The 13,195-nt window shown below is 41.1% G+C and overlaps 1 protein-coding gene across 5 annotated transcripts in view; it reads right to left on the bottom strand.

Annotated features, from left to right (window-relative positions):
- Window positions 1-13,195, bottom strand: part of ERC1 (ELKS/RAB6-interacting/CAST family member 1) — a 390,173-nt gene that overhangs the window by 52,892 nt on the left and 324,086 nt on the right. For all 5 annotated transcript variants that reach the window (XM_060111744.1, XM_060111746.1, XM_060111742.1 and 2 more), the window contains exon 17: window positions 5,471-5,569. In XM_060111744.1, coding sequence (XP_059967727.1) covers window positions 5,471-5,569 — 99 coding nt within the window. The remainder of the gene's footprint in view (window positions 1-5,470; window positions 5,570-13,195) is intronic.

Genomic DNA, 13,195 nt, shown 5'->3' on the forward strand with positions numbered 1-13,195 from the left:
AGGGCCAATGCACAGTTAACCTGGGAGGTTACTAACTTCCTAAAGTAAATACCTTTTTATCCATAGCATCTCATCCTCTATGACAGGGGTCCCCAACCCCCGGGCCACGGACCGCTACTGGTCATGGCCTGTTAGGAACCACACCGCATAGCAGGAGGGGAGTGGCGGGCAAGCGAGCGAAGCTCCATCTGTATTTACAGCCGCTCCCCATCGCTCGCGTTACCGCCTGAGCTCCACCTCCTGTCAGATCAGCGGCGGCATTAGATCCTCACAGGAGAGCGAACCCTACTGTGAACTGCGCACGCGAGGGATCTAGGCTGCGCGCTCCTTACGAGAATCTAATGCCTGATGACCTGAGGTGGAGCTGAAGTGGTGATGCTAGCGCTGGGGAGTGGCTGCAAATGCAGATCATCATTAGCAGAGAGGTTTGACTGCACAGAGACCATAATAAATCAATTGCTTTCAGACTCCTATCAAAACCCTATGAGTGAGTGGCAAGTGAAGACAAGCTCCCACTGATTCTGCATTATGGTGAGTTGCATAATTATTTCATTATACATCACAATGTAATAATAACAGAAATAACAATAAAGTAGAAATAAATAATAGAAATAATAATAAAATGCACAATAAATGTACTGTGCTTGAATTATCCTGAAACCATCCCCCTACCCCCACTCCCTGGTCCAGGGAAAAACTGTCTTCCACAAAACCGGTCCCTGGTGCCAAAAAGGTTGGGGACTGCTGCTCTGTGAGATGTCTAAAATAATAGCATAAAAAAGAAACATATACTTTTATATATAAAGGAAATGATGTTATCTGGCAATCTGCTCTCCAGAAAACACTAGAAAGTCAATATTCAATAAGTATTAATCGAATGCCTGTTATGGCCAGACAAGACAGAGTGACTTTTCATGTTAGTTTACACTGCTCCTTGTTGACTTAAGACTAATAAAGTAGATTTGAAGACAAAGAATATTCCTGGAAAATAAAGAGGGATATTTCATAATGACAGGGAGGTCAGTTTATCAAGAGTATACAACAATCAGAAATGGATGTGCAAATAATAACAGAGCTTCAAAATACATGAAGCAAAAATTGAGAATTCAAAGGACAAATAGAATAATTCCAATTATACCTGGAGATTTTAATACTCCTCTCTCAGCACTTAATAGACTGCCCCCCACCCCCCTGCCAATTTTTAGTAAAGTCATAGAAGATCTGAACAACGCTGTCAGCCACCTGGACCTATCAATATTTATAGAACACTATATGCAATAACTAAAGAATATCATTCTTTTCAAGAGCACATGGTAAGTTCACCAAGATGATCATTTTCTGGGCCATAAAGCATAAGTCTGAGAAATGATTACATCTAGTAAGGCTCATACTTTGCTGGTACACATAGTGTTTAAAAAAATTTTTATACACAAAACATTATTTATGTTCTTAAGTTTGATAAGGCAAATCATCAACTTCAAAAGCTTGAAATTTTGTTAAGAAAATCTGTTCTCTGGAAAATTAGCAAGTAAAGTGGATAGCAAGTCAAGACTTGGGCAGTGTTTTAGGGACCACTCATGCATTTCTTTAGGTAAAACCTTTATAATATAATTATATTCACAGCACATTTTAGAAAACTTGAAATACTCTACCATAGAAATTCCAGCTGTGGCCAGCTAATTGCAACTGCACTTTGTTAAACCAACGACTGTTAATATTTTAGTGTAGTAAGATCAAAAGTGCAATAATTAAAAAAAAATTGGTAGCATTTGAACACTTGTTAGGAGTTAGATTCTATTGTGGGAGAAGAGAAAGGAGAACGGAGACTCAGGAACAAGGTCATGTGAATGTGGCTCATTTCTCAGTCTCCTGGTGAGGTTACCTATGGGCCGTGTTTCCTATGACACCAACAGGACTGGGCTTCCTGCTAAGGCCTGCACAGAAGCTCCTGTGTTCTGCCAGAACAGACAAGGCAGCTTCACACTGGGGGAGGAGCCTGCTGAACTACATTCAACTCCTGCGTGGCCCCAACAGGCTCCACGATGACCAACTCCACCCACCCCCAGTAGGGTGTAGTGTAGATAAAGAGAATTAGCACACAGACTTTCTCAGCTTCAGCTTTGTCTGGCGTGCAGGGTTCAAAGAGCTTTTTTTTTTTTAATTGGAGTATAATTGCTTTACAACGTTGCGTTAGTTTCTGCTGCACAACGAAGTGAATCAGCTATAGGTATACATATATCCCCTCCCCCTTGGACCTCCCTCCCACGCCCCCCATCCCACCCATCTAGGACACCACTGAGCACCAAGCTGAGCTCCCTGTGCTATACAGCAGGTTCCCACTAGCTATCTGTTTTACACATGGTAGTGTATTTATGTCAATCCTAATCTCCCAATTCATCCCACACCCCTTTCCCCACCCCCTGTGTCCACACGCCCATCCTCTACTTCTGTGCAGATGGACCTAGAGTCTGTCATACAGAGTGAAGTAAGTCAGAAAGAGAAAAACAAATACTGTATATTAATGCACGTATATGGAATCTAGAAAAATGGTACGGATGAACCTCTTTGCAGGGCAGGAACAGAGACCCAAAGAGCTTTGTGGTTGGCATCGCGCATTTCAGCTTCTTTCACAGCTTCAGGATAAAGCCACATGGAAAGTTTCCCGTCTTTACAGTGCACGCCTCTTTCCACAGCTTACCTCATTGTTCTCCTCGGCTGTGTTTGCAGTGAGAGGTCTACACGACCCTCATCATTTTAAGGAGGGTAACACCAAGACACAGACTCTTCAGAAAGAAACAACTCCAGAAGAGTGAGATCGCCAACAAGCACGGGCAGTGAATCCAGGGGTGCAAGGCCACCAATACGTGTGAACTTACTCATCATAATTATTATTTTTTCTAAGAAAAGGATTTCCTCAGTCAAACCTCCAGGGCATCGGATCAAAGAGAGTTACTGACACAGCCGGACTATATTTTCTAGCCAATTGGCCTGGAAAGGAGAATCTAGACAGTGTCCTGGCAACCGTTTAACACAGCAGCAATCCATAAAAGAGGGAAAAAGAACTCTGTAGACCGACTTTAAAAAGTCTTCTTTTTTTTTTTTTTTTTTTTTTTTTGCGGTACCCGGGCCTCTCACTGTTGTGGCCCCTCCCCTTGCAGAGCACAGGCTCCGGACGTGCAGGCTCAGCGGCCATGGCCCACGGGCCCAGCTGCTCCGCGGTATGTGGGATCTTCCCGGACCGGGGCACGAACCCGTGTCCCCTGCATCGGCAGGCGGACTCTCAACCACTGCGCCACCAGGGAAGCCCTAAAAGTCTTCTTTTGCTTCTTTATTTCTCTTTATTTATAAGGACAGTTTGGGGGTAATATCCAAGCTCTAGGGGTTGTCCAGGGTAGGCACTCTGGAAGAATTACTGACCCTGAGAATGCAGAGCATTCTTCTATAGACAGAAACTAAAGGTTTTAGTCCATAGTACAGGTTTTTGTTTCTGTTTTTTTTTTAAGACTATATACTTTAACTTATCATAAAAAGTATACCCCAAACCTACTGGCAGAGTATCTGATCAATTTTCTATTTCCAGTTTGATGTAAGTCCCTATAAACCTTACCAGGACACTGTAAAATCATGCTAGACAGAGTAGTTTATAAATAAAATAACAACAGGAGAAATTTATCAACAGTTACGTGCCCTGGAAGTTCTCCCCAAAATGCATAAAAGAAATTATAAAAGTGACTATTAACACACAACAACAACAAAAAAAGCCACAAACCCCAAACCCCACTATGTCACAAGCATAGCAATACACACAGGAATCAGGTGAAATGAGAAGGCAGAGAGCACACCAAGGATTTAGTGAATTACAGAGAAACAAGGCGTGAGATGATCATGTGAAAAAAAAGTGACGGCAAACAAACAGAACGCATGTCTGTAGTTAAGGAGAGCCGTTTCTCACCGTGCTGAACAAATGGCTGCCCTAGGAGCACGTGGACGGCTATGCCCATATGCCCTCCTCCTCGTCCTACGGGACGGCAGAGACCCCAGAGCAGCGTGGGAACGAAAAGAGCTGGTTAGTATTCAAAACAGAGACACAAGCACACTGTAACAGCAGCAAACAGTCTCTCCTCTCCTGACCCTTTTTACATCAGGCTCTGACTCGTAATTAGTTTGTCACTGTACCTCCTGCCTGCTGACCTCTCCGAGACGCTCTCTCTATCCACTGCTGGATCTAGGCAACACTATCAAGTGGGAGGCTTTTCCTTATTTTTTGCCTTTTCCTCAACCTCTCCCCATTCCTGTGCGCCTCCCACTACTGCGAGGTACCCAATTCCTTGTAGGTATTAGCGAAACCCGTTTCAAGGAAAGGACCTAATACTCGTCGTATATACACTGGCGTAAACTTAATTCCAGGTACCCAGAAGCAGGCAGAAGAAGCCAAGTGATGTCTTGGCAGGAACAGACTGCTGACATCGAGGCACAGCTCTCCATGCTGCCTGTGTCAAAGACTACTGCTCTCCCTCTAAAACATAAGGTCTGCCTCAACCGGCTGAGAAAATGTCATCAAACCATGACTATACCTTCTGAATCTTAGAACAAAATCGCATTTTCGATATTATTGCTGCTTTCACCTGCAATATTTCTTCTTCTTCCCCTAAGACAAAGCTATGCTATCATTTGGAGGAGATGCTCAGTGGGGGAGTTTTCCTTGACTCTTTAGTCATATGGATGTAATTACTTAACTATTATTTTTCTCCCTCAGCTGTATATTTTAAGATTGAGTGTGATGGAGATGTTGAAATCTGACTTTTGGCAATGGGATATGAGGTAATCTGTTCACTACTCTCCCCCATCCATCATATTCAAGATCTTGGGAGAGTTTCCTTCTTCCAAAAAAACTGGCATTGAATATGGTTCCCCTTCAGGCTGACTCATCACTGCCTCTTCTGCACTGATGAGAAGTTGAAGGCAACAATTTAAGAATGACATAGATGGACGGATCCACCAAGGAGATGGGAGCGAAGAAGCTAAGTTTCAATCTTCACGTCTACTAGGTGATGAGCAGAGATTTTAAAATTTGCAGTTAAATAATATTCAATAGTTACCTTTACACTGCACTGTGCGTGCCTGAGCTTACAAGCAAAGTTTTGTTTTTCTACTGAGGCACTGTTTCTTAAATAAGAAAAGCAGGACAGTTACAAATTAGTGAGTATCTCTGAGAAGATTAAATTTTTTTCTCATCTCAAGGATTCTTTAGTGTCCTCAAATCTGCTGAGTTATCTCCTCTTAAAATATTCAGAATCATGTACCACCTTCCTCGACAGAAACTGACTCTGTGTTAAAAAAAAAAAAGTTTTCAGAAACTGATTATTTTTATTTTTCTAACTTGTACCCCAGAACCTGTAATGTGCTAGTACAAAATACATCAAAATAAAAGCATACTGGTTTTCACAAGACAATCAAAAAGCAGTCTTACCTGGTCTGGGGAGGGTTTATGGTTGGTTTGACTGGAATGGGAGGATCTGAAGTGGTCATCCTCATAATTGTCGGCCATGAGCTTCATTCGATTTTGTGTCTAAGAGGAAATGATGCGTAAGGTTAAATTTAGGTAAAATTTCTGTGACACACTGCAAAGTAACAAGTGCCTTAAGAATGTCCTAAGAAAGGATAAAATGAATCCTGTCTGAAATAAAATAAATTAAACACAGGATTTCTGAGGATATTGGGGGAAGAAAGTTTAGACACTATTATGGACTGAACTGGGTCCCCTCAAAATTCATGTTGAGGCCCTAACCCCCAAGCCGACTGTGTCTGCAGACAGCCTTTAGGAGATAAGTCAGGGTTCAGTGAGGTCATAAGGTGGGGCCCTAATCTGATGGGACTGCGGCCCTGTAAGAAGAGGAAGCGGGAGATGAGTCCCCCTGCCGCATGGGGACACAGTGAGGAGGAGGCCTCCGTGAGCCAGGAAGAGGGCTCTCACAGGAACCAAGGCAGCTGGCACCTTGATCTTGGATGTCCCCGCCTCCAGAATGGTGAGAAAATAAATTTCTGTTGTTTAAGTCACTCAGTCTATGGTATTTTGTTATGGCAGCCCAAGCAGGCTAAGACAAGCACCTAAATTTCCACAGGAATTTTGGAGAGAGGAGTAATCCCCCTAAATTAAGCACTTTATTGCAGTGCTTGTTTTTATTTTTTAAAATAAAGACTGGATTATACTACATATAGGATAGAACTCTGCTAACTCTATTTTTTCACTTCGTGATATTAGGACCCATCTTTCCAGGTTACCATAAAATTACTCACCCTTTTTAACAACTATTCCATTTGGGGGGGATGTTATATAACATACAGACCATAAATATTGGGGGAAAAGTTATCATTATCTGTAAATGAAATCATTATATACCTAGAAAATCCAAGAGAATCAATTGAAAAATGATTACAATTTACAATAAAGTTCAGCAACGTGATCAGACAGAAGCTATAAATTAAAATTCAATAGCTTTTCTTTACACCACCAATAAACAATACAGGTTTTGGAAATGAATTGAAGATTCTGAAATCCTTCTCTTCAACCCTAGACCAGAAGAGGATTATTATCCCACTGTCTCTTCTCCATGTTCACCAAAATGGAGGACTGGATTGGTAATTCTGTGTGCTTGGCTAATTTAAAACCCAGGTGAAGATTATATATATATATATATATATATATATATATATATAAAAAACATTTTAGAGAATTCCCTTTGCAGAGCAAGCAATTCAGAAAATGCATGGTACAAACACTATGCATAAAATCAAACAGCAATATTGTTAAAACCTGAAGTTTTAAAAGCATTAAAAATACATTTGCTAACATTATATGATTCAAAAATGTTCACTGTAGATAATCTAAAACACAGAAAGAAAAAAAAAAGAGAAAAATTACCTGTAAATCCCTCTAACCAGAGATAATCATTGTTAATATTTAGGTGCACCTGTTCAGCCTCTTCCCTATGAACATAAAAAGTAGCATGCTTTTCCGATTTATTCTCTATTTCTGCTACGATATGGTATTTTTTAAATTGCTATATCTTATGATATATTTTGATATCTGGTAGGACATGTTGTCCTTCTCCACCAATTCTGCTTTGTCAAAATCTCATTGGGTATCTTTGACATATTTTCTTTTCTAGATGAATTTAAACATTTTGTCTAGTTCCATAAAAAAGTTTAGAGAGATTTTTCTTCAGTATTTTTTCACATAATGATGCCTGAGCAAGGGTAGGGCCAAAGTGCCTGGGCCTGAATTCTAGTTCTGCCTCTCACCAGCTAGCTCAGCTGGGGCAAGCTACTCAAATGCTCAGAGCCTCAATTTCCTCACCTTTAAAATGAGAATAACAATACCTTCTCCCCATAGGACTGTTGTTAGGATTAACCGCGTTAATACAAGCTCTTAGAAAGGTGCGTGGCATACAATCAACACCCAATACATTTCAGCTATCACCACCGTTATGAACATTTCTTTTCATGTCATTAAGTATTATTCTAAAACCTAATTTTAACTGGCTGCATAGTATTCAGCTGAATAGATGTTTAGCGAGTCCCATGTTGCTGGGCATTTGGGCTCTTTACATTTTCACCTAGTAATATATGCACATTTCTAAGCCAGTTCCTCCCTCCAGGATACAATGACAGCAGAGAAAATACTTATCAAGAAATTGTCTGTGATATCAAACTTATCTTTTCTGAGATGACTTACAGGGACCTTGAAAATATGTAGGGCACTGTTTCTTATGTCAAGCCATACTTATGACAAATGGAGAGTCATCTGCAAGGCAGCTCTGGGGAAGCGTGAGGGAGACAGAGAAGGGCAAAGGGGCGCACCGGAAAGTGACTACATGCTGCACCTCACTCACTTTCACGTGGGTAAGAAACATTTCCCCATGGACTTTAATAGGACCCTGCAGCAAAAGTACACTTGGATTGTTATTATCTTAGAACATGACACGCAGTCTTTAATGCCTGATACCTAGTGTGAGTTTAAAAACTTAGAGAAGAACTAATAAAGCACATGCCAATCCACTTTCAAGGCAGGATGTATCTCAAGTATTTCTCAGGAATGAGAATGAAAGCCTCGCATGAGAACTGATCACAGGAGACAGATAAGACCACAGGTTACTTATTTGATCCATGTAAGCGAATGAAGAAATAGTCCTAAGAACGTCTCCATTTCTGAAAGACATGAGGTTTATCAAAATTTAGCTAGTGTTCCCAGGTCAAATATTCATTAATTTGGTGTGAAGTCTGTTTCCTGCACAGTCAGAAGTTGAGCACTAAGTATCTGACAGCTCACAGAGCAGTAGATATTATACAGATCATATAAAGGACACTCTGCTCAAGGATCTCTTGTTCTGCACTCTTCTTTTTTTTTTGTGGTACGCGGGCCTCTCACTGTCGTGGCCTCTCCCGTTGCGGAGCACAGGCTCCGGATGCGCAGGCTCAGTGGCCATGGCTCATGGCATGCCGCTCCGCGGCATGTGGGATCTTTCCGGACCGGGGCACGAACCTGCGTCCCCTGCATCGGCAGGCGGACTCTCAACCACTGCACCACCAGGGAAGCCCTCTACGCTCTTCTTAAGATTAAGACCAGCAAGCATGAAAGGTACTTTATATCCAAATATTTTCCCTCTTGAACCATGCATGTGCGTGTGCAGAGAGCCGAACTCCCATGGTCCCATGACATGAAGAACAAAGTTGTTTGAAGGAAGGAAGGAGAAAAAAAAAAAGGACAGGAGGAAACTTGCTGAGATAAACTTTTTAAGCTGTAAACACATATCTGTGTATATAGGTATACATACCCTCCCAGAGGAAAAGTTCATCGTTTATTCTGTTAAATCTTTTCTTTTTTTTTTTTTTTCTTTTTGCGGTATGTGGGCCTCTCACTGTTGTGGCCTCTCCCGCTGCGGAGCACAGGCTCCGGATGCGCAGGCCCAGCGGCCATGGCTCACGGGCCCAGCCGCTCCGCGGCACATGGGATCCTCCCAGATCGGGGCACGAACCCGTATCCCCTGCATCGGCAGGCGGACTCTCAACCACTGTGCCACCAGGGAGGCCCAAATCTTTTCTTTTAGGACTAAGATGTCAATGCTCAAAAAAGGTGGTACAGAAACTATATATTTCACAGAAAAATACTTAGTTAGGTTAAGAAACAGTATATGTTGGTTATTCAAACCCAGGTATTAAAAGAAAAGGTTGGAATTCTGATCAGAGTTACCTGGTTGTTCACTAATCTGTCCTTTTTGGTTTCTGATAACACTATTAACCTACCTAAATGAGTTTTAGAAATAATACTACTTAGAAATATTCTGAGGTATTTTAGAAAACATATCATAAATAATTCTTAACCTAACTAGCATTATTTCCAATTATAATTATCTTTAAGAAAGCATTAAAATTATTTCTGCCTACATTTGTTAAACTTTGGAAATCATTTTATTATAGTGAGTTTTAATTAAATTTTAATTTGCTATTTTGGTATTTGATATACAAAATGAGAAAAGCATAATCTTCATCATTTTCAGGTGGGTCGGACTCTGTTGGTTATAAACTTAGCAAAATTTCAACAAATTACCTATGAGCTTTATTTTAAACTTCATTTCATGAAAAAGTATGTTAGTCATTAATTATTCTTTTTTTTTTTTTTTGCGGTACGTGGGCCTCTCACTGTTGTGGCCTCTTCCGTTGCAGAGCACAGGCTCGGGACGCGCAGGCTCAGCGGCCATGGCTCACGGGCCCAGCTGCTCCGCGGCATGTGGGATCTTCCCGGACTGGGAACCCACATCCGCTGCATCGGCAGGCGGACTCTCAACCACTGCGCCACGAGGGAAGCCCTAGATCAGTTGCTTCTTAAGACTGCACTTCCATCATCCATGACAGCAGCTTGGTGAGAGCCTGCATTTTTTTTTTTTCTTTTTGCGGTATGCGGGCCTCTCACTGTTGTGGCCTCTCCCGTTGCGGAGCACAGGCTCCGGATGCACAGCCTCAGCGGCCATGGCTCACGGGCCCAGCGGCATGTGGGATCTTCCCGGACCGGGGCACGAACCCGTGTCCCCTGCATCGGCAGGCAGACTCGCAACCACTGCGCCACCAGGGAAGCTCCATTAATTATTCTCAAGTTGTTCATTTTATACACACTTGACTGAAGATTATCCTTCTAGCTGGGAAAGCTCCTTTTCCACTGGTTGGACAGATTTTGGGGGACTCCTGTGAAGCAGTGTGGTAGGCAGGGGATGGCAACTAGATTAGAGGAGACAACCGTGCTGAATTTAGCCCGACAGCAGTCATGGTCAGACTACCTTCACATCCTATTTATTTTCTCAGCTGGAGTGCAAGGTCTAATAGAAAAGTGTGTCTCCTACTGATTTTGTTTTGCTTTTTAAAGATATCAGTTAGATAGTTTAATTTTGGTCCTGATTAGGACCAAAATGTGGAAGGAATAACCATCCTGTGCATTCTGTGTACAGTAGCCGACTTTCTGTGTCCTTCGGACACAAAATTACTCTTGCGTTCTGGCAAACATGAGCTAAGCTCGTCTTGTATATTTCTTGCCCCAGATCTGGAATCAGCTGGTTTACCAAAGAGCTCATTCATTCAGTGGGACAGGAGCGGGTGCTGGGTGCTCAGTGCTGCTGGATTACTGCTTTCTGGTTGTTTCAGCTGAGAGGTAGGAAAAACTTTCTTTCTTATTAAGAGGGAGAAAATTATAAATTAACAGTGATATTTTCAATTTAGATTTAAGATTCTAGATCTGCATCTTAAAGAATAAGTTTTTACTTCTTTGATTTTATACTTTATATATCTCTTTTCCTCTTATGCTGAAAAACCTTGGTTCCTAACAATAATGACATGATTACTTCTTATTTGCTTTATCCATCAATTTAATTCTTTGAAAAAACCAATACCAATGTAATCACTATCAATATGCCTTCAGGATGAACTTTAAAACTTCTTGGCATTATTTTTTCTTCTCATTGGAGTATATCTTACTGAGAATGTATAGAGAAAAATCTGTAATATATAAGGTTAGTTGAAATAATTCTCTGCTGTATGTGGCTATGCAACAATTTAATAAATAACTGGATTCATTTGTTTCAGTTTGTTTACAAAATTCAGGAATTGCTTTCCCTCTTTCTGATGTAATTTTATTTTTGATTATGTAAAACATCCATATGATTCTAGAGTCAAAACTATATAACTAGGTACTTTCAGAGAAGACTTGCTTTCAATCCTGCCTTCTCTATCCTATTCCTTTCCTCTTTTCTTAGGAAATTTTTGGGGTAAATTTTAAATTTACCTTTAAATTGTTCTTTATGTAACTGTAAGCAAGCATACACTCTCACAAACATTTATGAATTTACCCACTTTTCTCACATAAGAAGTAGAATATTAAATACACTATTCTGCATCTTGCTTTTTCATTTAACAACATATTCAAGTAGTCACTTCCTAACAACAGAGATGTTTCCCACTCCCTTCTACAGCTGCACAGTACTCTACCCCATTGGATGTATTGTCATTGATTCAACCAGTATCCCACTGTTGGGTATCTGAGTTATTTCTAATCTACTGCTACTACAAATACTGTAGCAAACACTATAGTGGCATACACGGAATTACCTTGTATATGTGTTATTTTGTAATTCTGAAAATGTATCTTTGGGACAGATTCCTAGAAGTGAAGCTTCTGGGTCAAAAAGTGAAAACATAGGTAAGTAATTTTATTACATGTTGCCAAATTCCCTCCACAGGAGGTGTACATTTTGCACTCCCACCAGTGGAGTTTTAAGAGTGTGTGACATGCGCAGCCCTGTCAACTGAATATGCTGTTAAACCCTTCCTTGATTTTGGCCAAATAGCACCTCAGTTTGACTTTATCTTAATATGAGTGAGATTGGGCATGTATTCATGTTTAGAGACTATCTACATTTCTTCCCCTATGATCTTCCGTTCCTATCTTTTGACTATTCCCCCCACCCCCCATTAAATTGTTATTTTCTTCTCCATTTTTAGGAATGCTGTTTTTTTGGGATATTAGCTCTTGGTGATGTAAGCTGCAATTTCTCTTCTGAAGTCTGACATCTGTCTTAATTTTCAGAGCCCACACTCTCAACTACGACACTATCCTGTATCCACTGCTCTTCCTTCTGATCCTTATACTTCCTCTCTTTAGCTATTTTAAAATCTTCAAGAAAATATTGCCCGTCTAGGATCTTAAGTCTTCAGAGAAGTAATCTCCTCTGTTACATCCTCCTGTTGTGGACTGACTGTGAGCTCATCCCAAGGGTCACCTGTTTTTTTCCATGGGAATATTGTGATGTCTGGGCTGTTTAAGGATCCCAGCAGTGATACTGTAATCGCTTCTGCTAGGCTCTAATGGGGCATACATTTTTATTCTAATATTTCAGGTAGGAGCTTCCCACGCCCAGTGGCAGTATCAATTTGTACTCTAAATCTGCTGGAGATACAGGCTTCAGAATTCTGACATCTTATAAGGGACCTGGGGTTCCTTCCCAAGGTCACGGCAGAGAAAAGCTTTTCTCATCTACTGGTGGTAAAGGTTTGACTCAATTAGTCTTATTTCCTTTCCCTTGAATGGCACTCGTCTGACTCTCCCACCTCGCAGCAGAAGTTCAGTTCCAGGTCCCCAGTTCATGTCATCCTAAAGTCCCGCCTTCTTTCCCTGTGCGGGCACTAAAACCCAGCCCCAGCCCTAACTGGTCACGACTGGTCATAATGCCCAGGGCTGCTGCTGCTTTAGTTCACACCCCTCTTTGCTTCTGACACCTGCAGGTTTTTTCTGTCAATGAGCTCAATCATGCATCACAAATTCTGAGAGGGGGTTAAAGCTTATCCAGTATCTTTAGGTTTGGAACAAAAGGATTTCAGTGTTATCTGGAACCTCTGTCAGATTCTAATAATCTGTCTACATGTCTTTTCTTCCCATGGATTGTGAGTCTGTGAGGGCTGGGACAAAGACTCATTCACCCATGTATCAACCTAGCAACTAGTAAAACAGCCAGTATACATATATATACACACACACACACACACACATATATATTTCTTAACATATGTTTGCCAAATTCAAGAATCTATTTTCCATGCTTGTTACATTTGGGATTATATTTTATTATTGTTCCAGCAATGAGCTTCATATTTT

The sequence above is a fragment of the Mesoplodon densirostris genome, chromosome 11 (genome assembly GCF_025265405.1).
Source record: "Mesoplodon densirostris isolate mMesDen1 chromosome 11, mMesDen1 primary haplotype, whole genome shotgun sequence".
In the NCBI taxonomy this organism is placed as follows: domain Eukaryota; kingdom Metazoa; phylum Chordata; class Mammalia; order Artiodactyla; family Ziphiidae; genus Mesoplodon; species Mesoplodon densirostris.